Source organism: Alosa sapidissima, chromosome 13 (assembly GCF_018492685.1).
Source record: "Alosa sapidissima isolate fAloSap1 chromosome 13, fAloSap1.pri, whole genome shotgun sequence".
Taxonomy (NCBI): Eukaryota; Metazoa; Chordata; class Actinopteri; order Clupeiformes; family Clupeidae; genus Alosa; species Alosa sapidissima.
In genome coordinates, this window is record NC_055969.1 from 1,605,997 (window position 1) to 1,630,713 (window position 24,717).

The following is a 24,717-nucleotide window of genomic DNA, read 5'->3' on the forward strand; positions in this document are numbered from 1 at the left end:
TGGGAAAGCCCTCCTGCAGCTGTCAGAGCCATCATGCTGGAGTCAAGGCCCAGCCTTCTGTTGCAGCATCCTGACACCTGACACATATCCCCCTAGATCACATCTAACAGTAGCGATGAGGAAAGGAAGCCAGACATCCCATGAATCCAAAACTTCCAAGACCTTGTCGAAGCCAGATCGAAGGACCTTCATGGGGCAGCCAATTAGCAGGGCGATCCTCCAGTGGAAATCTATAAAAGTGTAGATGTAACGGATGCCAGCTAGCTTAGCTGTGCTTGTAGAGGTAAACCTCACTCCCCGACTCCTCAACAGTGCTGCTGGCATGCAAGCCAGTAGCCTGGGCTATTGGCTCAACTGTCAGCTCGCTCGCCTCCCGATCCGAGGAGCTGCTGTTCGCGGGTTCGAGTCCGGGCGTGCGCAGGGCTGAATCGCGCAGGTTCAAGATGCTCATGCAGAGCCCTTTCTGCAGGGAAACCAGTGCCCTCTGCAAGCAGACTCCTCATCTTGTCACTTGAACTGGATGCTAAGGGCTCTTGCACAGGGGCGGAGTGGCAATCGGGACGGTCGGGAGTTTTCCCGGTCGGCCGGCCGAGGAGTGTGCGCGGTGCAGGCCGGCCCATAGAGCTTTTACCGCGGCCGTGAGTCGTAGCCTACATGATTTGACAATTTTCTGCGAAAATCTACAAGATCTTAAGAAGTCCAACCAAATCAAGAAGTCCAACCAATATTTATACCACTCGCTCACTGTCTATATGTCATTCATGGTTACCCTGCACACTCATCTCTCCCATGCTGATTTTTGTGTAGGTTAGCTTTAATTTTTTATCTTAATTCATGTTTTGTCTTATTCAGGCGTTACAGAACTTTCATGGTCACAAATAATAATAAAAAAGACAATTTAATTTGTTTGTTTGTTCTTAAATTAATGTAGGCCTAGGCTAGAATGGAGCAAAGCCTCCTGGGAAAGGGGAATGTATAAGTATAAGTATATATACTCTTTTGATCCCGTGAGGGAAATTTGGTCTCTGCATTTATCCCAATCCGTGAATTAGTGAAACACACACAGCACACAGTGTACACACAGTGAGGTGAAGCACACACTAATCCCGGCGCAGTGAGCTGCCTGCATCAACAGCGGCGCTCGGGGAGCAGTGAGGGGTTAGGTGCCTTGCTCAAGGACACTTCAGCCGTGCCTACTGGTCGGGGATCACGGCTGACCTTAAAGTGTTTAAATGTGTTTCTGGTTTATCCAATGAACTGATTGCAGGTCAAGTCTATTTACAGAAATGTAGGGGGATAAATGAGCGGCCCCTCGTCTAATGGCATGACCCTACAAGCGATCAAGTTCGAGGAAAACTACAGGAATTTTGACAGTCGACGGATTTGCGTGGTTGCTTGCTGTTTTACACATGGATAGAAGGCAGAGAGAAAGGTTAGCGGAGCTAAAGCATTGACGTTATTGCTAGGCAGAAACTAGCACAAGCTTCTTATGTTGATATGTAGCCTAGGCCTAGCCTAATGACTAATTAGTGGGCCACTCAGGCTGATCTAACATTACACTGCAGCTAACAGTTGGGGGGCAGCCGTGGCCTACTGGTTAGCACTCTGGACTTGTAACCGGAGGGTTGCCGGTTCGAGCCCCGACCAGTAGGCACGGCTGAAGTGCCCTTGAGCAAGGTACCTAACCCCTCACTGCTCCCCGAGTGCCGCTGTGGTTGCAGGCAGCTCACTGTGCCGGGATTAGTGTGTGCTTCACTTCACTGTGTGCTGTGTTTCACTAATTCACGGATTGGGTTAAATGCAGAGACCAAATTTCCCTCACGGGATCAAAAGAGTATATATACTATACTAATATACAGTTAAACATGCCAGTGCACCAATTGCAAAGATTAAGAATGACTGACGACATTTAGGCTACAGGAAACAGGATTTTAAAGATCAGTGCCTACTTTATTTTCAGTCTGTTCTATTTTCCTACATTTTGTTAATTTAGCTAATCCAAATATGTCTATGGTGACCTATCTGACTGCATACTGAATACTACTACTAAAACAGTCCATTTGCTCTTCCACAAAACCCAACATAGTCTAATCAAGGATATATTTTTTATACTTTTATTTTTTATTTGAAATATCTGCATTGATGGGGGCAGTTAGGCAAACATTACTTACTACTACTTTCGTTTTGCACTTCAGCTTCAGTGTAAACAAACAAGAATGCGTGGAAGCCTGGAGTTGTCAGCAGCGTTCTACCTTTGAATAAAATGGGATTATTACGGGAGGCTACTTTTGTGCCTGTTCGCTACAGCTATATTTTGCATATTGCAGCCAATACGTCAACTGGGCTAAAAGGCATGTTAGGTTACCTTTCCTTCTCTCACTGCATTCTCAGAATCTCATCCTGTTCCTCCTATATCCGATGAATTCGGTGGATAGAAGAACTAATTTCTTCAATCTTTGCATCTTGGCTGGCTAGTCTAACTTTCCGCTTTTTCTGTGTGCTCTTGGATTTGATAGACGCGACTACTAGCGAGTCACAACGCGAAACTGCTAACGTTGATGGGAGGTGTAGTTTTTATGCTGCATTCGCGACATGATTCTATGGTTTCTCGATGTTGCTGTGTATTTTGTAGACAAACATTGACATGGTCATTCGCACCAGTGCACCTAAATATTTTTTTGCACTCGCACGCAATCATTTTTACTCGCATGTGCGAGTGAAATGGGCGCACTGTAGAGCCCTGCTTAAGCGTTCTCTACAAACCTATTCAAAGTGCCTGGTTTTTCAATTATTTAATTACCTGAGTTATTAGGTTGACATTGTCTGTAGGCTAGGCCTTTTTTAAATTTATACAGGCAACTATGCTATGATGACTATGACTATGACATATGACTATGCTGGTGCCGTCAGAATTTTCCCGGTGGATTTTAGTGCCCCACTCCGCCCCTGCTCTTGCACAAGGGAGAGGCACTGGACCAAGAAGTAGTACACCCTGTAGTACAAGACCCCAAACAGCCTCTGACTACTCTTCTTATAAAGTACTATGATGAGGAGTTACACCACCCTAGGGTGGAAAGAGTCTTTGCTTGAGCTGTGACGGAAATATTGGGTCTTGAGAGGTCGGGAGCACATCAGCAGCACTGTGTACAGTATCAGAGGTGGCGAGGGATACCCTAAGTTCCAAGAATGGCTGACTTCCCCCATCCCGCCTTTGTTTAAGCCAGCCTTCTACTTTACTGGTGTTGACTGCTTCGGCCCATACACCATCCGTGTGGGTCGTCACAGTGAGAAGAGTTGGGGCATAATATTTAAACGTATGACTACGAGATGAGTCTACCTAAAACCTGCTGAACACCGACTTGTTTCTGATGTCACTCCGTTGGTTTGTCTCGAGGAGAGGGACTCCTTATGAGCTGTTAGCTGACCAGGGGACAAACTTCAACCATGGTCAGAGAGAGTTAAAGGAGGCCTTTACTGCCCTGCAACCCAGCTTGCAGTCCTTGCTTCTAACATTTGGCGGTCAGAAACAGACAATAGAAAGTCCTGACAGAAATAGAAGGTATACTGAACTCAAAACCACTTGGCTATGCATCATCTGACATGGCAGATGTGGACCCAGAAATGTGTTTAAAAAGGAGAGTAGTCAGATATTACCCTGGCTGCACATGACTTTCTCTCTCAGTTGAGGTCTCACTGAGACTACGGTCTGGAAATTCTGTTTATATTACCATTTTCTCAGCCACCAGGGACCATGCAGCGACCAGAGGGTGTTGTTTTGAGTTTGGGATGATTGCTGTGAAGCACTTGTTTCGAAATGCAGTCTAGCAAACATTGAAAAAATGAAGTTGGGCTAGCAGGGCTATTCAATTAAAAATTAAGCTGGGCCAGATTTTCAAACCAAGAAATTGAGCTGGGCCAGACATTTTCAGTGGCTGGTAGGATAAGCAGCAGATATAATGACACATTTTACTTTACATTTTACATTTTAATTAACACAAATGAATGTAGGCCTATTGAAAAATAAGTAATGTTAATTTAAAAAGTTAAAAATGTTAATTTATTGTTTTCCTTTTGATTTTTGTCACATTGGACACAGGCACATCAAAAACTGCATCAAACTTTTTCGTGCTTGTGTCAGATGTGTGTTTGTACACTGTCACTCTGAGCACTATGCACACTCTCTGCACACTCTCGACATTCTTAAACAGAGTCCTCATCACAAAATCAAAATTCCACTGGAGCTCCAAGCGGATTTGTACACGCAGCTTTACAACACAGCTCTTTGAGTACACTTATGAGGTGGGCGCTTGAGACTGAGAGCAGGATTCACCACCAGAGACATTAACCAGGGTCGGATGCACTTTGTTTAAATGGTAGCCTAGGCTACATCATTTGACTCGTGGCCATGTTGTAGGCTACTTATACACGGCATCGCTGTGTTTGCAGTGAACTAAGTGTTTTTTTTGTTGTTTTTTTTAATCAAAATGGTCGCACGCCACACTTCGCCATGACCTCCTCATGATTAGGCCTACTTTTGAAATCAAAACGGAAACTCGCAGGTAACTGACTATGGCGTCACATATTGCCCCCGAGTGGTAAAATGTTTAATTGCTACCATACAGTGAAATTCATTTCATTGCTTCAAGACTCGCAATACTACGCAACGCAACCTGCATTAGTTTAATCGATAACAAATTAACGTGATTGACGAAATTCTTAATAATCAATTATCCATCGTTGATTAATCATGCCCATCCCTTATAGATAGATAGATAGAGAAATTATAGTTATAAAAGAAAATAGGTCAGATTACGGATTTATCTAGCCTACTCCACTGCGCGTTGGGGAGTTATTTGCCTCTCGTCCTTGTCCAATAATTTTGTATAACAGGACACCTCGGCTGCCGTTATCCCATACTTATAGAGACCGCTTGTTGAAGTAATTCAACAAACTTCCTTGCATAGTGCTAATCATTCTCACCGTTGTCAAACTCTTGAATGAAACAAAGTTTTATTTCAATCTGCTGCTTGTGTTAATGCCAATTTTGATCTATGAGAAACCGTTTGTTATTTCATGCTTGTCTTTTTTTGAAGTGCAGAGCGTTGCAAGCATTTTCAGAGTGCCAGATTGAATTTACAACCCCCCCCAAAAAAAAACCCAATAAAAGAGCGGTAACTGAATATTGCTACGCTAAGCCAAGTATTGCAGTATGTAGATGAGTAGGCTACTAAGGATTTGGAATTTCTAAAGGCTCACAAAAGGTTTTTTTCTCTGGCAAAACTACGGGCTGGGCCATTCACGGCTTAATTCCATAACTTGACTATTAGGCTACTTTACTGCGGGAAATCAAACAGGTGGTTTGTCATGATGTTTGTCACACATTTTTCATTATTCCTCCATAACATATTGCATTATATCAATGACAGTCGGAAGCTCTCTGGTGGAAAATCCTCCATATCTGTGTCATCGCCTTGTATTCCCTGGCTTTCGACCATGTCGCCCTCAGTTCTGGAGTGGGGCGTGGCCAGCAACAGCTCATTTGCATTTAAGGCCCATTCTATGGTCCCAAAAGCATAGTTTCCCAAAAGCATAGTTTCTATCCATTATAGCAATTACGTTAGTAGTGTCACTTCCAAATGTGAGTCCGTAGATTTGAGTTTTGCATGCACAAACACTTAAGTTTCATATTGTCACATATCACGTTTTTCATTTTGACAAAAGAAAAAATAAGAGCATATTTTTCAGCTCTTGACCGAATTAAAACCAAAAATCAACACCATATTTCTGTGTCATTTACGTGTGACTCAAATACAGTCGACTCACATTTGGCTGTGACGCTACCACAGAAGATGCATCGTAGTTAGCACCTATGGTTTGGGAAACGGACCCCTGAAAGGGACTGAAACTGGCGAGAATAGAGCTGATGATAATGTCTAATCTGAGAATTTTGCGCAAACAGCTTCAGGGACATGTTTTGTGCAACCCAAAGGCCTATTTTGACTTGTTGAAAAAGAAATATAATACTATATATATATATATATATATATATATATATATATATATATATATATATATAGTATAGTACTTTTAACAGTCTTTGTTGGGTTACCAGTGTTCATGACCAGTGCTTGTATGTCACAATAATTTCAGTTGCAACTGACCACTCACCTGTTTTGTGTTTAAAAAATAAATTTTGTGACATGATGCCATCACTCACTGGTATCCTTTTTGGTCTCCAGGTTTGTAGAAATAGTGGGGCTGTTCCCAGCCAGCATGGAACCCCATGGAGGCCTGGTCCTTCAACAAGTCATAAACTCCACTCACTCTCTTTGTTGGTCGACCAGCAAAACGCTCTTCTTTAGGGTAACCCACTGAAAGAGAGGTGGATGGGAAAGGTTGACAAAACAAAAACATGTCAAATATGCATGCCTGTTTTCTAATATATCAAGTCAATGCAATCAAGTAAGAACTTATAACGAGTAACACATTTCTCCACATGTACAAAGAGACAGACAAAAGAGGGAAAGCAAAAGGGAGGAAAGGAGGTGGGACAGGCCTTCTTGTCTCTACTGGATGACTGGATGGTTTATCTATTACCTGTATCTAATCATTACTTTATTAAATTATCTGTGCATCCCCTGGATAGTTTAGCTGTTCCTCCTCCTACAGTTTCATTCTGGCATAATCTCAAAAGCCTCTCAAGCAATCATTTTGTCATCTTGGTAGAATCTAGACATTACAGCTCTGCACCCCGGTGACAACCAACAAGTCTCTTCTCAATCCTCCACCACTACTAACATCTACGTCACTATATGCAGATGACTGCAACATTTTCACTGAAAGATTAGTGTCCAATTCGATGAGCCTTTAAAAAACACATTGCCTTGAGTAGACATGGTAGCATTGTTGGACTCTTTCTCTCCTCTTGAAGTTGCTTGACTTCTTCAGTGGTCATCCAACAACATGCCCTCTGGATGCCAATCCACATAACAATTTCCTTCGGCCCGAGTCCACATGAAAGCCTTTAGATCTGTCTGTACGGTATGACTGTGAGCCAGATCTGCACCTGATAGAGGTTTCAGCTCTGCTAGCAATAGGCCCTACTGTTTTTCGGGAGGGAGCATGATGGAATTTGCCATGCCTCCTTGAATCAGACAGGCCTCTACCTACCGAAGTTGCAGCATTGGCGTCACTCCGCTTGCAACCCACCACCTCCCCTTACGCCTCCCGTCTTCCATAGTTCAAGAATAAAGGGGTGTATGGCGGAATCCAGCATGACTCCTGCCTGCGCAGTTGACTCCTGCACGATCCCGCAAACCACTTCAGGACCCTGGCCAGAGATTTCACCAAACATGCTTTTCTATTATGCTATTATATCTGTTTGCAAATTACGGAATGTTAACTAGTGTAATGACATTAATTAAGGTGCTGATTCTGCTAAATTTTTGAATGGCACAAATTTAGAAACCATCGGGGTGCACTCTGTACCTACTGTACAAGCTACTTTATTACTAAATTTAGGGCCTTATTATCGTGGTCTAAAATGCATGGTCACTAGTCAAAAGCTTATTTAAATTTAGTAGGATGTCCAGTCTGTAATATCTTGTGGGTTAGCATTAATGCACTTTACACGGTGGTTTGAACAACTGACCAACGTTTACTGAAGGCTACAAGAATACATCAGCACACACTCACATCTCCTGCTCCAGAACTTACTTCCTAGCTTACTCCTTATACTGAGTCATGTGACTTAGGGAACCAATCACATTTACTGTTACTTCACAGCATGAGAAACCCAGTCTATTACATTCCTCCCCTTTAGGTTTAAGACCCGTCTTACTAAAAATGAACCCTAAACTGTCATGAGCTCTCTCTCTGCCTGGTAACACGTGCTGATTGAAGTCTGATGACCTCCACCTGTTCCTGCTCTGCTCTGCCTCACCCTCGTTACCTACCAGCTGCACTGCATTCACCACTCATCATGCCCTCTATATAAAGCCTTGCTTTTCAGTCCACACTTGTCAGATCGTCTGCAACCAGCACCAGTTACCTGCCTGTTTTTGAAAACGCCTCTGACTCTTTGCCTGTGATCCCGGACCCGCTCGACTACTTCTGTGTTCTCCAGCCCCGGTAATCTTGACCTGCCTTCCGTCCCTCTTCTACGAATATCGCCTAGTCCTTGACTGTACTGCTGCTTCGTTTCAATTGCTGTTGTGTGTGTGTTTCCCCCAGGACTTCCCGGATCATCCAGCTCCTGCCATCGCTGTTCGGCTACTGGGGGAACACACACACGCAGACTCTTGGAACTCCTGTACCCCCCCCGGAACCCCTGAAACCCCCAACCCTTAAATAAACTTTTGAACGTGACGCTTTTGTGGTCCTCGTCCTGTTTGGTGTCTGACATAAACTTACTAGGTCTTCTTAACACAGGAACAGTTACTTTAAATATTTTTTTTTCAACACAACTCATTTCACTGATTACTGATCAGGCAGTTTCTCGCCACTGGTCGATACTGGGTCAGGCAACTGGTGTAAAGTCTTTGTCCTCAAAAAGTGTGCACGGCTCCAGTTCCTTGAGTTCTCCTCTTCTCCACAGCATGTGGTCGACATGAGCTGACCGTTGTCTGTTTCCTTCCCAGACACGGTACAGTGGGTCCCATTTTTAAGAGGCCACTTCATTCAACAACTAAGCAGACATCCATAGACCAGGACATATGGCTATTACATTTGCGTAGGCTGCAGATAGCCTACCGGTAGTTTCAATTGTAGATAGGCCTATATTCTTTAAAGTTAATAGCAGTCTTCTCACATTCCTTCTCATTTCGGATGTAAAAAGCACAACAGTGCATTAGATTAGGCTATAATTTAAATGGACATTTAAACGCTATTTTTGGCCCCAGCTGTGGTGCAACTGGCTGGGGCACCTGCACCATACGCCGGCGACCCGGGTTCGATTCCCGCCCCGTGGTCCTTTCTGGATCCCACCCCAACTCTCTCTCCCATTCGGCCCAAAAAATATACTTTAAAAACGCTATTTTCCTCTTTCCATCTCGCAAACTTGAGCCTACTATAGGCTACAGTATGGCACATTATCGTTCATCTTTCAGCTAATTCGCAAAATCCTCGTTATGATATTTATTCATTTCATATTCTTACAACATAAACAAATGTTGTGAAAACTCACACTTTTTCCCCTTTCCGCAGTAATTTCATTAATTCCAATCGGAGGAAAGAAAGATACATGACATGACAGTGAGTATAGAGGGTAATATATAATATAATAAATAAATAAATAAATATATTGGGCAGTTTTTGGGTGTTAGCAGTGCAAGGGCATTGATGAAACAGTGCAGGAGTAAATGTAAACAGGTAAACAGTGCAGTACAGTCAATGTATACAGGTAACAGTGCAGAACTAAAAAGTAAACAGGTAAACAAGTAAACAGCTAAAATGCAAATGCTAGACAGGAGGTGTAGTTTTGTTCAGCAGTGTTACAGCCTCTGGAAAGAAGCTTTACCTGAGCCTGCTGGTGTGGGAGCGCAGGCTATCGCCTGCCAGATGGAAGAAGAGTGAAAAGACCATAGTTTGGGTGTGTGGCATCCTTGACAATGGCTTTGTACAGCGTTTATGATATGTGTTGAGAATGGATGGGGGTTGGGAGCCAATAGTCCTTTGGGCAGATTTCACTACTCTTTGTAGTGCCTTGCGATCAGCAGCGTTGCAGTTGCCATACTTTGTGAGTATGCTCTCAATGGTACAGCGGTAGAAGTCTGAGAGAATTCTAGGACATAGGTGTACTTTCTTAAGGGTCCGTAGAAAGTGAACAAACTGGAGGAGTTGAGAGACCAATAAAGATTTTCTGTGATGTGGACCCCAAAGAACTTAAAGTTAGACACACGTTCCACCTCAGCACTGCTGATATGGAGGGGGGGGGTGTGCCTTGCTGTTGGTTCTCCTGAAGTCCACAATGATCTCCTTGATAATGGTCTTCTGGGTATTGAGTGCCAGGTTGTTTTTACACCACAAAGCTAGGTGCTGAACCTCATCTCTAAATGCTGTTTTATTCTCCTCTCTGATCAGGCCCACCCCTGTGGTGGGTGATAGTGGAGGAGGAGAGACTTCCTAATTTAACAGTCTGGGGTCTGTTAGTAAGGAAGTCCATTATCCAGTTGCAGAGTGAGTTGCTGATGCCAAGCTGGCTGGCGAAAAAGTCTGTGTAAACGTTTTGTGACCATTTAAGCGGTGAAAACCGACAAAATATTTTATCAGATGTGCCTTTTGTTTAGACGGCGACAGTGTTTTGGGGGCTTAAAAACGCAAAAAAATTAACCCACCCTCCAGAGTGGAAATCTTAAAGACGCTCCACCGTCGCGTTCCCGTCTAAAGGGTTGAAAACGCAAAAGTGTGCTCTGAGCTGCTCACGCTGGCTATCCTCGCATACGCGTTGACGTCATATCCATGTGCAGTACAGCCAAACAACAACAAACATGTTGGATTATTTCCATCAGTCGGACATTCAAGTTGCCTTAGCTTAGTTTTTCGACTGTGGGCTATTTCGCGCTACTACGGAGAGAAGTAGAAGGGAGTTTCAACACATGCGCGCGCTCTTGGTGTTGGGGCAGCCGTAGCCTACTGGTTAGCACTTCGGACCTGTAACCGGAGGGTTGCCCTTTCAAACCCCGACCAGTAGGCATGGCTGAAGTGGCCTTGAGCAAGGCACCTAACCCCTCACTGCTCCCCGAACGCCGCTGTTGATGCAGGCAGCTCACTGCGCCGGGATTAGTGTGTGCTTCACCTCACTGTGTGTACACTGTGTGCTGTGTGTGTTTCACTAATTCACGGATTGGGATAAATGCAGAGACCAAATTTCCCTCACGGGATCAAAAGAGTATACTATACTTATACGTATGGCAGTGCTTCACAGTGCCACCTGGCATGCATAGGCCTACTACATCAAATTTCACACACTTTTGCGTCACCGTGTGCATGCAGATTTTCACCCAAAGACGCTCGTCTAAACGCAAAATAAAAAGTGGGAATGCAACGGCACTTTTGCGGATTGTGTTCAGATCATTGTCGTGTAAAGCTAGCCTTAGGCTACCTGCACAAAACGCACCCAAGCACGTTTTTTTGTTAGGATGACAGTGGACGTGATGTCCTGACAAGGTGGAATAAGTGCAACCAGCCAAACGCAATGATTAATCATTATGACTTTCAAAAAACAATGACCTATCTCTCACCACTGCTCTGGGGCTCGTTTCTAGAAAGCATCGTTTGCTAACTTGCGTGGTAGTTCGCTCCATGGTTCTTGGATTTGGTGTTTCTAGAAAAGGAAGTTTGAACTCTCAATCACAAACAAGGACGCAAAATTTGGTCGTTTGAACTACTGCCCCAGGGCAGTCGCACTTGTGTCGTTCCTTGTTAGTTCCAGTTGTTGTCCTGAGCGCCTAACCAAAAATCACAACTGCCTAACCAAAAATTGCGAAGTGGATGTTTATCTCGTGACTCAATGATTGATCTTGTAGCTTTATTTTGATTAAGAGACTGACTCATTCTTGCTATTTATGTTGAATCAAGTATTGCCTTGCTTTTTGATAAGATAGTATTATAATCTTCACAGACTCTTAAAATCACCACAGTGAGAAATGGTGTAGTGGCTAAAGCAGTTGTTATCCTAGCGTTGTGGGTTCGATTTTCTTATGATGTGAGATTGTCCTCTTGCTTCTCGCTACCTGCAGGTGAACTAGTGTGACAAGTAGATTCAATTGTTTTTGACTGGTGTCTTGTACCTATTGGTCTCTCAATGTAGAGTAACTATACATAAATATATATGGTCAAAACCTATTGTTGTGTCCCGTAGGCCTACTCTCACTCCGAGGTGAAAAGAAGAGATAGGATGTGAACCCCGGCCGAGCGTGCAGTGCACCGACGCGCTGCCGTTAAGCTACGAGATAGTTGGTAACATTTGCGATACCCAGAAATTCGTCCAGGCTATATATTTTTTCCAACATAGATATTTAACACAAATAATGACTCATATTGGTCGGCTTAAGTTAACTGTTTTATATGCTTGCAAAAGATTTAGGTTTTTGTTGATGGCAATGACAATGCCAGCATTAATCACTCAGTTTAAATTAGAAAAATACGGAGCCCCGGATATGTCATGGGAAAAAAAAAAATAAGTTGTGGCCACGAAATAGCAATTCGTTCCCACAAAATAATAAGTTGTGGCCACAAAATAGCAATTCGTTCCCACAAAGTACTAATTTGTGGCCACGAAATATTCGTTCCCACGAAATAGTAATTCGTTCCCACGAAATAGGTAATTTGTGGCCACGAAATATTAATTCGTTCCCACGAAATAGTAATTTGTGGCCACAAAATATGTATAGTCTAACGTGCACTGGACAGCTGGGTGAGCAAATCGAGCGCCAGTAGAAGCCTGTCGTGTCTTTTCTCATCACTCCCCACCAGCTCTCAATTCTCTGGTTTGCAGTAGGGTACAACCGGGACGATTGAAACGGGGGACGAATGAAACATTCCGGTTTTCTCCGAGTGCAACAATGATAGACAGACATCATTTGGACAAAACATAGAGCATATTAACCTCTGTTGCTCAGCCAAATGCCATCCTGTTACGTCCTGTTATCACAGAGTTACAGGCGATAAACGATTTCTGATGGTCACAAGTTTACTTCATTAGCGGTTTATTTTTTTTGATTGTTGAGTGTTTTTCATTTAAAGGTTTGACTTGCTTATTCAGTAGAGCATTTAGTGCTCTCCCCAATCCCAGACGTTCACATTGCATGTTTGTTTGTAATGGATGCAAAACAGCCTATAATGCTAAATGTCTATGGGGGGACGATTGAAACACCTATTTCATTTGTCCCGACCAGGCAGTAAACCCCATTTATTCTAAGTCAATGCACACATATCTGTGTTTATACTATATTTTATGCAGGTGAGACATGGAAAAGCAGTTTTAGAAAGATGCAAATATATTTGGGGCTATCAGGTAGGGGGTCGAGTTTTGCCATGTTAACCTATGGAGACTGACGGCCTGTGGGTCATGAAGGGCACTTATTTGGATGTGTGGTGGCTTTAACCACATAAAAACAGAGTGAAATAACATTTTGTACTATAGAAACATTATATAATTCGAAACATGCATTATTAGCTATATTAATGGCATAGTGCATGCTATTTCCATAACCGCGAAATACGCGCATCACCATGACGGCAATAAGTTGTTAACCGACATGAACCAAGACATATAGCCCAGCAGCAATCTATCTAAAATAACACATACTTGAAGTACCATTCATGGTATGTTGTCAAATGAGATGAGATGAGGATGGGGAAAAAGTGAGAGTGAGGAGGGGGGGGGGGGGGGGGGGGGGGGGGTGAAGATTCACCTCCAGCTATCTGATGCATGTTTTAATGGAAATGTTCACGGCCGCCTTATAAAAAAGCGCAAACGAGAGAGACACGTTCAAGTCGTACCTACGCCGGTGCAGCGACCTGGCTCTTAATAGTCTGTGGAGATGCCTCTTGCTAATAATGAATCCCTCCAATGCCAGGCTTTTCAAAATGTCTTTGTATTTCATTCCCAGCCCAAAATAGCACTCTACCATACTATCCCTGTCCATTGTGTGACAGCGACTGTTCCTGTTTGAGGAGTTGCGCTTGATTTGCTCATCCAGCTGTCCAGTGCACAGCCTATAGGCCTACCTATTTCGTGGCCACAAATTACCTATTTCATGGGAACAAATTAATATTTCGTGGCCACAAATTAGTACTTTGTGGGAACGAATTGCTATTTCGTGGCCACAACTTATTATTTTTTTTCCCCATGACATATCCGGGGCTCCGTAGAAAAATGTCGACATAGGCCGTGTATTGACCTCTCCGGAATAAGTCCTCCTAAACATCCGGATCCACCCAACTTCCGGGCGTTGAATGTATATGGGAAATAACATGGCGTTTCGAAATATCATACCTGTCAAACATCTGTAGGTGGCGAAGTAGAAAAAAATGCTGGGCCGATTGGCCTACATTTCTGCCATCTAGTTTCCACTGGATATTTTGATTGTCAGTGCCGTTAAAGTAGAAATATATCAGTAAGAAGCACTAAGCTAACGCACGCTTCGGACGCCGCGACTGCCCGAGTCAAGGTTGCATAGCAACGGCAATGTTTCATAGTTTGTCTTCACCGAAATGGAGTTCGTGGCACCAGAGCCTGTCTACGGAGGTGGCACTAATCGTCATGTTTGATGGGTTGTTAATACATTCTGAAAATGTTACTGTTCTGATCAAGGTCATGCAAAATAAAGCTATCAACTCAATACGACTCTGCCTCTGATTCCTAGTCTATCTGTTATCTGTTTTTCGTGAAAAAAAAAATCTTGTCTCGTCATGTCTTTAGTGTCTTTGTCGGCGATTTCTTTCTTTTTCAAATATCTCAATAACAGCCAACAAACTCTCAGCACAGTCAAACCAAAGTTAAGTCGTGTTGAAAAGAGGCTGAACCTTGCAAACGATTTACTGTTAGACCACTGAAATCACGCGTGAATCAAACGTGAAAATGACCATCATGTTTGGTTGTGACTGGTTGTGAGCGAGATCTAACGCTCTCCTCCGCCCACGTACATCGGAACTAGCTCCCGGTTAGCATTAATAATCGTTTACTACTTTAACGGCACCGACAATCAAAAAATCCAGTGGAAACCAGATGGCAGAAGTATGTAGGCCAATCGGCCCACCAGCTTTTTCTACTTTGCCACCTACAGAGTTTGACAGGTACGATTTTTCGAAACGCCATGTTATTTCCCATAGACATTCGACAACTGGAAGTTGGGTGGATCCGGATGTTTCGGAGGCGGGACTTATTCCGGAGAGGTCTATTACACATTGCCACTGTTGGAGCAAACTTCCAAGGTTGCGACGCAAGTTAGCAAATGACGCTTTCTAGAAACGAGCCCCTGAGCGGTGGAAAAGCCTTTTGACATGGACACATCACTGCCAAACTCGGGGCCTCTTTCTCAAATCTCAAATTTCTGTGCGCTATTACCCATGATATTATGTCCATGATATAATGCCAGTAGCATTGCCCAGAACTTACCTACGTTGTTGAAGCCATATGATTCCCGGGCTTTATCACACAAATATGACACAGTACTCCATTTTCCATAGCGGTTAGGATCACACTCAATAAGGTCATATGGAGGTTCTCCAGCCACGATCCAATCACTTAGGAACTTCCCAATTCCTCCTGCATGAATGACTCCATACCTGACGAAACATAAAATAATTAATTAATTGATTTCAAATGAGCTTTTTTTATATTTTATATTACTTATATTAGTTCCAGTAAGAAAAGTATCTATTGATTAAATAACTGTATGCAGTTCATTTATTTTGTTAATTGACATTGTATTTCTCTAACTTCAGAAGGATTAAATTAATTCTTACATCCACTGTATTTCAATTTAAATTTAGACTAACCCAAATCCAATAGCTGTCCAGTAGTTGCGAGCCCCCTGGTGTGGACCAACCATGGGCGATAGGTCTGGTGTGTACGTGATAGGGCCAGACACAATATTTATGATGTCAGCATTCTTAAGCACTGGGACCATCTCCATGGCCATCTCGACATGCTCCATGATTCTGTCCAGGTCTGACTCAAACAGCTCCTTGCCAAAACCTGTAGTCACCAATCGTACAGTTGGTATTATTGGTACGAATCTGTGTCAACAGTTTTACCTGCCCCATTATGACCACAACATTGATGGTACAGTTATTAGCATTGTTTTTTAAGCAGATGAGCCACATGGGTTTGGATACCATTTATGACAAATATTTAGGAGCCTGTGAGGTGCACCCCCTGAGAAAGCACTAGCGGCACTGAAAATCACATTAAAAACACATCTGGTTCTTATTTGTAAAAAATACAAAATATATTGTGAAGCAATAATAATATTAATAATATTAATAATAATAACATAATCAATTTTCAATCAAATAGTGGAAATTATGGAATTTGCAAGCCCTGAGTTCAAAGACAGTTAACCAACTATACAAAATAGACTTACCTGGTGGTACTCCATCCCTCACCCAGGAGTCTTGCAACTTCATCTTTTCCTCTTGCTCATAAGGGCCAAAAAGTAGCCCATCCCTTTCTTGTCGCAGGTAGTATGACCCTTCCAAGTCACGGATAACTGGTAACTCTGTCTTCAAAGCCTTAACCTCAGGCACTGTTGCTGTGACAACATACTGGTGATGGACAGGTATGGTAGGGTGCTCAAAACCAATCATCTCACCCAACTCACGAGCCCAGAAGCCTAAACATCAACCAAAAAATAAAGAGAATAAAAAAATAATTAACTTACTAAACTTCACTTGCCTGTTACCTTAGCAAAACCTCTGATTTAGCATATAGAAACTTAGCATTTAGCAAGTAGCCAGACATGGTTGGTTTGTCAAATGGGGTAGCACCCTACTAAAAAAAACAGTCATCCTCCCAAGAAAATAGTCCCCTCTAATACTATAAATCATTGTTGCATGCTAATTCATAATCATTTGAATGACTGTGCGATCTAAACGCATGGTCACTGGCGAATAGCTTAAATACATTTAGGGGTTTGTCCAGTCCACATTTGGGGTGGTTTTGTTATCAAACATCGGGTGCTTGGCGCAAAAAGGCGGTTCTTATGTTTCTTAATCAGTCATGGGTGTGTTTTGGGCGTAACAATGAAAATGGCATCTCCCATTCCCTTTAACAGCAAGCAGCGCAACTTCAAACAGCGCATCGGTATTCTGATAGTCAGTAGCAAATTTGAAGGCCGTATGGAACAGGTACAGTATGTATACAGGACAGGTATTTCACTAAACCATGCTTTACTAACCTAGCAGAGTTTTGCCTATACACATCTGACCTCGTCTATTATTTGAACTCATAGGCAAAGTGAAACTAACTTCACCGTGGTGTCATAGTCAACGACAAAACAGTTATACACAGTTAATTACTTTCTTTTTTTATAAAAAACTGAAAATGCATATTTCAAATACTGTCAATTGAAATACTGCCCATCTCAGGTTACAGTCTGAAATTATTTTTTATTAATTGTATTAATTATTCAATTATTCAGACAGTACTCCCACACTTTCACAAATATGTGGACTTTCCAGGGGAGAAAACATTCTGGATCAGGTCTACTCAAACATCAAACAGGCATACAGAGCTGTTCCCCACCTGGGAAACTCGGACCATCTTTCTGTTATGCTAATGCCATCTAACAGGCCACTGTCAACGAGGAACAAACCATCTGTGAAGCAGATCAGAACCTGGCCAGAGGGGGCTACCCCAGCGCTGCAAGACTGTTTTGACTGTACAGACTGGACTGTTTTTAGGGAGGCTGCCACTTCCAACCAGCATGTCAATATAACAGAATACACTGAGTCTGAGACGGGATACATATCCAAATGCATGGAAGATGTGACAGTCATAAAACACATCACCACAAGGGCAAACAATAAACCATGGTTCACCAGGGAGGTATGTGAGCTCCTAAAAGCTCGGAATTTGGCTTTCAAGTCTGGAGACAAAGAGGCCCTCAGAACTGCCAGGGCCAACTTGAACCGGGGCCTGAGAGCAGCAAAGCATGCCTATGGACAAAAAAATCCAGTCACACTTCACTGACACAAAAGACCACAGACGCCTATGGCAAGGCATCCAGTAAGTAACGGACTACAGGCCTACACCCCTACCGTGTGAGGACAGCACAGGCTTCCTAAACTCACTCAACTCATTTTTCAGCCGTTTTGAGGAAAACAACAACACCACTCCAACAAAATCTCTACACTGTCTGGACAATGCAACACTTCAACTTGACCCTGCTAACGTGCGGAGGACCCTTCAAAAGGTGAACCCCAGGAAGACTGCTGGTACTGACAATATACCTGGGCGTGTGCTTAGATACTGTGCTAACTCACTCACAATGTTCTCACAGACATCTTCAACATCTCTCTGAGCCAAGGAATCATACCAGAATGCTTTAAAGCCACTACTATCATACCGCTACCAAAGAAATCACCAGCCACAACACTGAACGACTCAAAGAAGTGCTTTGAAAGGCTGGTCAAGCCCCATATAACATCCAGCCTACCTGCCAGATTTGACCGTTTCCAGTTTGCATACCGTCCCAAGCGTTCCACTGATGATGCCATGCATCCCTCAGTCTGGCTCATCTGGAGAACAAAAACAGCTACGCGCGGATGCTGTTCATCGATTTCAGCTTTGCCTTCAACACAGTCATCCCACAACACCTGGTGAAAAAACTCAGTGCTGTAGGCATCAGCACCCCACTTTGCAACTGGCTACTAGACTTTCTCACCAACAGACCACAGACATTAAGAGTTGGCAAAAACTCCTCAAAGACCACCCATCATGAACACTGGGGTCCCTCAAGGATGTGTGTTGAGTCCTCTGCACTCATGACTGTTGTGCCAGACACAACTCAAACCACATCATCAATTTTGCAGATGACACAACAACAGTAGGCCTCATCAGCAACGATGATGACTCAGCCTAAAGAAATGAGGTACACCAACTCATCAACTGGTGTGACACCAACAATCTACATCTCAATGTCAATAAAACAAAGGAAATAACTGTGGACTTCAGGAGAAATCACAAGCCACACACACCCCTCACCATCAATGGCAGCGCTGTGGAATCAGTGAAAAGCACCAAGTTCCTGGGGGTGCACATCACTGATGACCTGTCATGGCCAACCAACACCACCTCCCTTGTCAAGAAAGAACAGCAACGCCTCCACTTCCTACACAGGATGAGAAGAGCCAACCTCTCCCCATCAGCACTCACCACCTTCTACAAGGGTGCCATTGAGAGCATCCTCACCAGCAGTCTCTCAGTCTGGTATGGTAGCTGTTCTGTTGCTGACCGGAAATCCCTACAGAGGGTGGTGAGGTCAGCTGAGAAGATCACCAGATCAGCCCAACCATCCATCCAGGACATACGTATTAACGTTTTTCATGTGACGTATTCTAGGTTCTATAGCTTTGTTTACATCCAGCTGGTAGGCAAGGGACAAGTTGAACCCATTGAACATCGTTGTCTGCAGCTGCCTCTCAGTAGGCTACATCTCTGTATTTCAGCAATGTCAACATTTCAGGCATCAATAAAGGTGATGATGAAACGTTATCCCATTGTTCAATATTTGATAGCCTGTCACAGGAACGTTGTTTCGCTAAAATCGCCCTGATTTGGTGCATTGATCTGTATCGATAACGTTATGGGAGAACCTGCATGTAGCCTAATGGTAGCCTAACTTTTTTTCTCTGTTCAAAACTCGGTTTACACGAAGACAATAGCCTTTCTTAGAAGCTGTGAAATTTGACCAGAAAGGAACATGTCTTCCTTCTGAAAGCTGACACAAAATCAAACAATATTTGATCATTTAACTTCAACTGAACAGCGACAGGTCTTGGTAGGCAGTAGACTCAGCAGACGTTAAAACGGTAGCCTACTGTTATAGCCAGAGTCAGTCAGCATCATGTAACATTAATGGCGTTAGTCATGAATCCTGTAACATATTATATCATATAACAGCGATGGCTTATTCGAAGACGATCTGCATGGATATATAACCACCCAGAAAAACTCAGAATGTGAGTGATAAAGTTCATTAATTGTATGAAACTTTTTATTAGTTATCCATTGCAGCATCGCCTATATTAGGCTGTTATGCTAGCTCAGCCTTTAAATATGTTGTTATTTTGGTCATGTGGACTTGATTAAACGAATAAAGATCATTCATAAACTGCTTATTTCTTACATGACTGAAGCAGTAGCCTAGGTTCAACAGTGGTGTTTGAGGTTGCTGTGTTAAGTTGTTGTGTGTGATCGTTAAACAATTAGGATCAAATCAGTTTATTTTGACATACGGGAGTTAGCCTGACCTGTAACGTTAGCCTATAGCACATAAGCCTATTCTGTTTTCATTTATTAGCATTTGTTGTGATTATATAATCAAATGACACTCATGATAACTTGAAATAGAAGGACAGAAGATAGGTGATTGATGTCCACAAGCACGAATTTCACGAGACAAATTAGAACAAACTGTTCCGGTAAAAATAATCTTGCCATGTTTAAAATGCTGCACTTTTTCCCCTTCATAGCCTATCTCTGGCAATTCATTTTTGGATGACTGTAGATAGTAGTATTTTAGCCTACGTCTTCGTAGACAGTAGGCTATCTTGAGAATTAAAGACTTCACAGCTGCTAATGATCATCCTCCACAACCACGAGGATAGGTAGGCTAAACGGTCGTTCGTCGCCTTTTTGCTTCTTATTGTAAAACCAACTGTTAGGGCCTACACAAGTGGTCGGCATCCCGGTCAATATTTGATATTAAAATTTCAATTTTGAAGCTATTTGTAACTATGTGTAGTCTATGCAACCCGACTGTTGTAGGCTTGCCTACCACTCTCTGCAGTTCCTTGCCTACCATTCTTGCCTACCACTCTAGTTGTAAACAAACGGTCACATGACATTATGACGTAGGTGCAAAACCTTAATAGACCCTTTCAAGAGAGTTCCATTATCAGCATCATAGTTGGCCCCACAAGACTTCCGTTTTAACATTCCATATGTTATCTTAATGCAGAGGAAGTAGATTGGGGCCCAAATAGAATGTTCAAGCATTGTTTTTGTTTACCTTGTTGAAAGGGTCTATACCCATCCCGCTGCCACAAAAGAGCCACCAACATCATCAAAGACCCCACCCACCCCACACACAAACTGTTACCCTCCTACCATCTGGCAAGCGCTACAGCAGTATGCGTTGCAAGACTACCAGACTCAGCAACAGCTTTTTCCCACAAGCCATCAGACTGCTCAACTCACTCATGAAAACTGGATTATAAACTCAATGTTTGCAAAATACTGCTGCTACTTTGCACTTTTTGCCATATTGCACATTGTGTCGATTTGTATACCTTTTAAATATCTATTTGCACTTGTCTAGTTGTGTCCTATGGTCAGTCTTATGTTTAATGTATGCTTAGTGTGTGTCAAATCTTGTTTTAATACTGCACATTGGAGTATGGGAGAAACGCAATTTCAGTCTGCTGTGTAATGTACTGTTGCATGGTTTGATTGACAATAAAGTTGACTTGAACTTGAATTATTATTTAAATGACACAGTGTACAATTAACATACACTTATTCCACTGCTTGGTTGAATTTCCCATTGTCCTACGTAATTTAGAACGACCATTAAAGGAGAATTCCGGTGTGATATTGACCTAAAGTGTATTGAAACATGATACCGAGTGTGAACGTATGTCTCATAGCCCATCTCGACTTGTCCCCTGCACTCCAAAATCTGGCGCTAGTTAGCCGATGCTACCAACAACTTTTTCAGTAGTGGTGCTTCGGCATCGGGCTAGCCATGCAAATAAATCACTGTTTTACACCCATTTACGAGGCTCAATGTATCTCCACACTTCATTGGTAGACTTCCGAGGGCCCTGACATTTAAAACGAGACATTGAGAACTTTGAAAAAGCACTGGTAGTTTACTTACAAGACGATTTATACAGACAGTATCTTCACGAAGTTTAACGTTTGCAGCCATCTTGAATTTAGTCACGATAAGTCGAGCAACGAGTAAGAATGAACAGGTATGATAAGGGATCAGATTCCAAAAATAATTCAGTGGAAATGCATGGATTCCAGTTTCTTCCAGTAGCAGCAACTGGAATCCATGCATTTCCACTGAATTATTTTTGGAATCTGATCCCTTATCATACCTGTTCATTCTTACTCGTTGCTCGACTTATCGTGACTAAATTCAAGATGGCTGCAAACGCTAAACTTCGTGAAGATACTGTCTGTATAAATCGTCTTGTAAGTAAACTACCAGTGCTTTTTCAAAGTTCTCAATGTCTCGTTTTAAATGTCAGGGCCCTCGGAAGTCTACCAATGAAGTGTGGAGATACATTGAGCCTCGTAAATGGGTGTAAAACAGTGATTTATTTGTATGGCTAGCCCGATGCCGAAGCACCACTATTGAAAAAGATGTTGGTAGCATCGGCTAACTAGCGCCAGATTTTGGAGTGCAGGGGACAAGCCGAGATGGGCTATGAGACATACGTTCACACTCGGTATCATGTTTCGATACACTTTAGGTCAATATCACACCGGAATTCTCCTTTAACCGTATGTTATTTGCACACCTATGAAGTAGATCCATTTTTTTGGCCGTATCACTATGCCCACTTGACAACGGGAGAGATAGAACTAACGACTGGCCTTTGGCCGTAGCAACCATCCATTTAGAACTAGTAACGGCAGTTTGTCCTGCAAGTTGAGAAATTAGTTGATATATGTGTCGGAAGAAATTAGTTCTACAAACAAGACAGTTTTAGCGATTAAAACGTTAAAATTGTAACAGGAAATGAACACAACGCAAGTGGCAACAGTGGAATAAGCGGGATAATGGACTCCACGGTGGTCTGTTCACAGAAATTAATGCACTTACGAGGTTTAAACGGCCCTCCGCTTCGCATCGGGTCCGTTTTACAACCTCGACCGTGCATTAATTTCTGTGAACAGACCACCATTCACCGTCCATTTTCCCTTACATACATTTGCTAAAGTTTTTTCTTTGGCTTTAGGTGGCACAGTTTATCGTATAAAGGAGAACTGAGGTTGTTGAAGCTCTTGATGTTTACATATTTCTTCTAAAACTGATAGGTCCAGACCTTGATTGTGATTGGCTGAATCGCGTTCGATGCCGTTGTAAAATGCAGCATAAACATACACCTTGACCGCATTTTGTTCTATATTACTGCACTACCATAACTTGATACAAAAGTTAAAGTAGCTGCGTCTCGACGTTGCTTGGCAACCATTCAGATAGAGGAAATATATTTCTTGGTGGAAGAATGATTATTTAGGAACTAGATGTACTGCATAGCGGTACAAAATATGACCGCCGCTCAGTCCTGTACATCCGTTCCGCGAACATAAATCACACTAATTAATGTCTCCATCTTCTACTCCATCTTCCACTCTTGAAACTTTTGTGTATGCTTGTTTGGCATGCCTGTGTCTGTGTGTACACAGGCCGCACAGAAAGTAGCCTACTGGCGCTGCGAAGGTGAATAGATTTGTAGCACTAGCCAAAAAATTTGTATCATTGTTATAAAACCTTTAAAATCTCTAAACAATAATAAGTAGAGCAGTTCATCACAGTTCATCCATTGCAACTGGACTGATGAAAGGTCATGTAGCCTACACTTGTAGGCTACATTGTATTTGGGTAAAGAAGAACGTATCAGTTTTACTTTTATTTATTTATTTATTTATTAATAAACAAAACAATCCCTGTCATTTCCATGCAGTTTTCAACAGCTATCAAGAAGAGAGGTCATGCCATGAATTTTTGTGAATGTTTTTTCTTCTACATACATGTATGCAAGATTTTAGTCATCTTTAGTTCATATGATATTCAACTTTATTGGCAACGCACAAATTAAATACAAATAATCTAAAACAAAATGCAGTTTTACATCTAACCAGTGGTACAAATAACAGACATGTCCAAAGGGGCCTTCATGAAATGTTCACATTTTAACGGGCCAAATTGAGAGCTGTGTCCTTTATTGTTCGTGGCAACGTAGGCGCCCGATTGAAATATTGTTTAATTTTGCGATTGAGATATCCACGCTCTGGCGTCCCCTCTGCAGCGTGTTCGCCCCCCAGTTTCAGAGCTATTCTAAATGCAAAAATGGGAATGCAAATAGAGGGAGTTATGACAAAACCGTGACTGTTAACAAACTAAATCCTAGAAAGCTGTTAGCTTTCCTAAGCTGTATAAGGTATAAGCTGGGCCTATTACACAACATAAATTGTCACTATAGGCTATGCTGGCGACCCAAATAAAATCTCCTTTGGGAACCAATGGCTTACAGCAGGGGTTTTCAACTGCGAACCAGGGACCACCATTCTGACTAATTATGAAACGCCAGGACCACCACTGAATAAAAATACTAATTCCCACATTGCAACTACTGAATCCATGGTCAGGGACCACCAGCAATGTCCTCAAGGACCACAAGTGGGTCGCGGACCACTGGTTGAAAACCCCTGGCTTACAAGCGGACTTAAGCTGCCACCTCTTGGCGAAATGTTGTAATAAATTTCACGCAGCTGCGTGTATCGCAGAAAGCGCGAATGAAGTGGCCACTTCTAAATGGGACCCACTGTACAGTAGCTGAAGGTCTGTGGCTAAAGCAGCCATAATGAAAGTGTTATCATTGTTTGGATACTTCACACACATGCTTTTTAATCGCATAGACTACAACTACCAAGCTGGAATCAAAGCACATCGATTCCCCTCTCACACGCACTTCAAACAAACAAACTAGCGTCTCAGTCTCACGCATGTATAGCCATAGGCAAAACTGTATCAGACGTAACGTTGGTAAATCATCCATCGCACAGAATGATTTTTGTAGCACGTGCAACAGGTACAGCCCTGCTCTGGATACATCTCTCAAAGTGCGCTCTAAAACATTTGGTTTAAATGGAGATGTAGATCACGGGTGCGTTAATAAATCTACATTGTGACGAGTTGACACAAATGATTCACTTACGATTCACAAAGTTATGTAGTCAATTACGAC

At 42.6% G+C, this 24,717-nt stretch overlaps 1 protein-coding gene across 3 annotated transcripts in view; it reads right to left on the minus strand.

The window, feature by feature from the left end:
• The window catches only part of dmgdh (dimethylglycine dehydrogenase), a 151,661-nt gene that overhangs the window by 89,143 nt on the left and 37,801 nt on the right, over window positions 1–24,717 (minus strand). For all 3 annotated transcript variants that reach the window (XM_042058544.1, XM_042058542.1, XM_042058543.1), the window contains exons 6-9: window positions 16,092–16,340; window positions 15,505–15,703; window positions 15,122–15,291; window positions 6,218–6,371 (exon numbers count right to left, since the gene is read on the minus strand). In XM_042058544.1, the coding sequence (XP_041914478.1) occupies window positions 6,218–6,371; window positions 15,122–15,291; window positions 15,505–15,703; window positions 16,092–16,340 (772 nt within the window). The remainder of the gene's footprint in view (window positions 1–6,217; window positions 6,372–15,121; window positions 15,292–15,504; window positions 15,704–16,091; window positions 16,341–24,717) is intronic.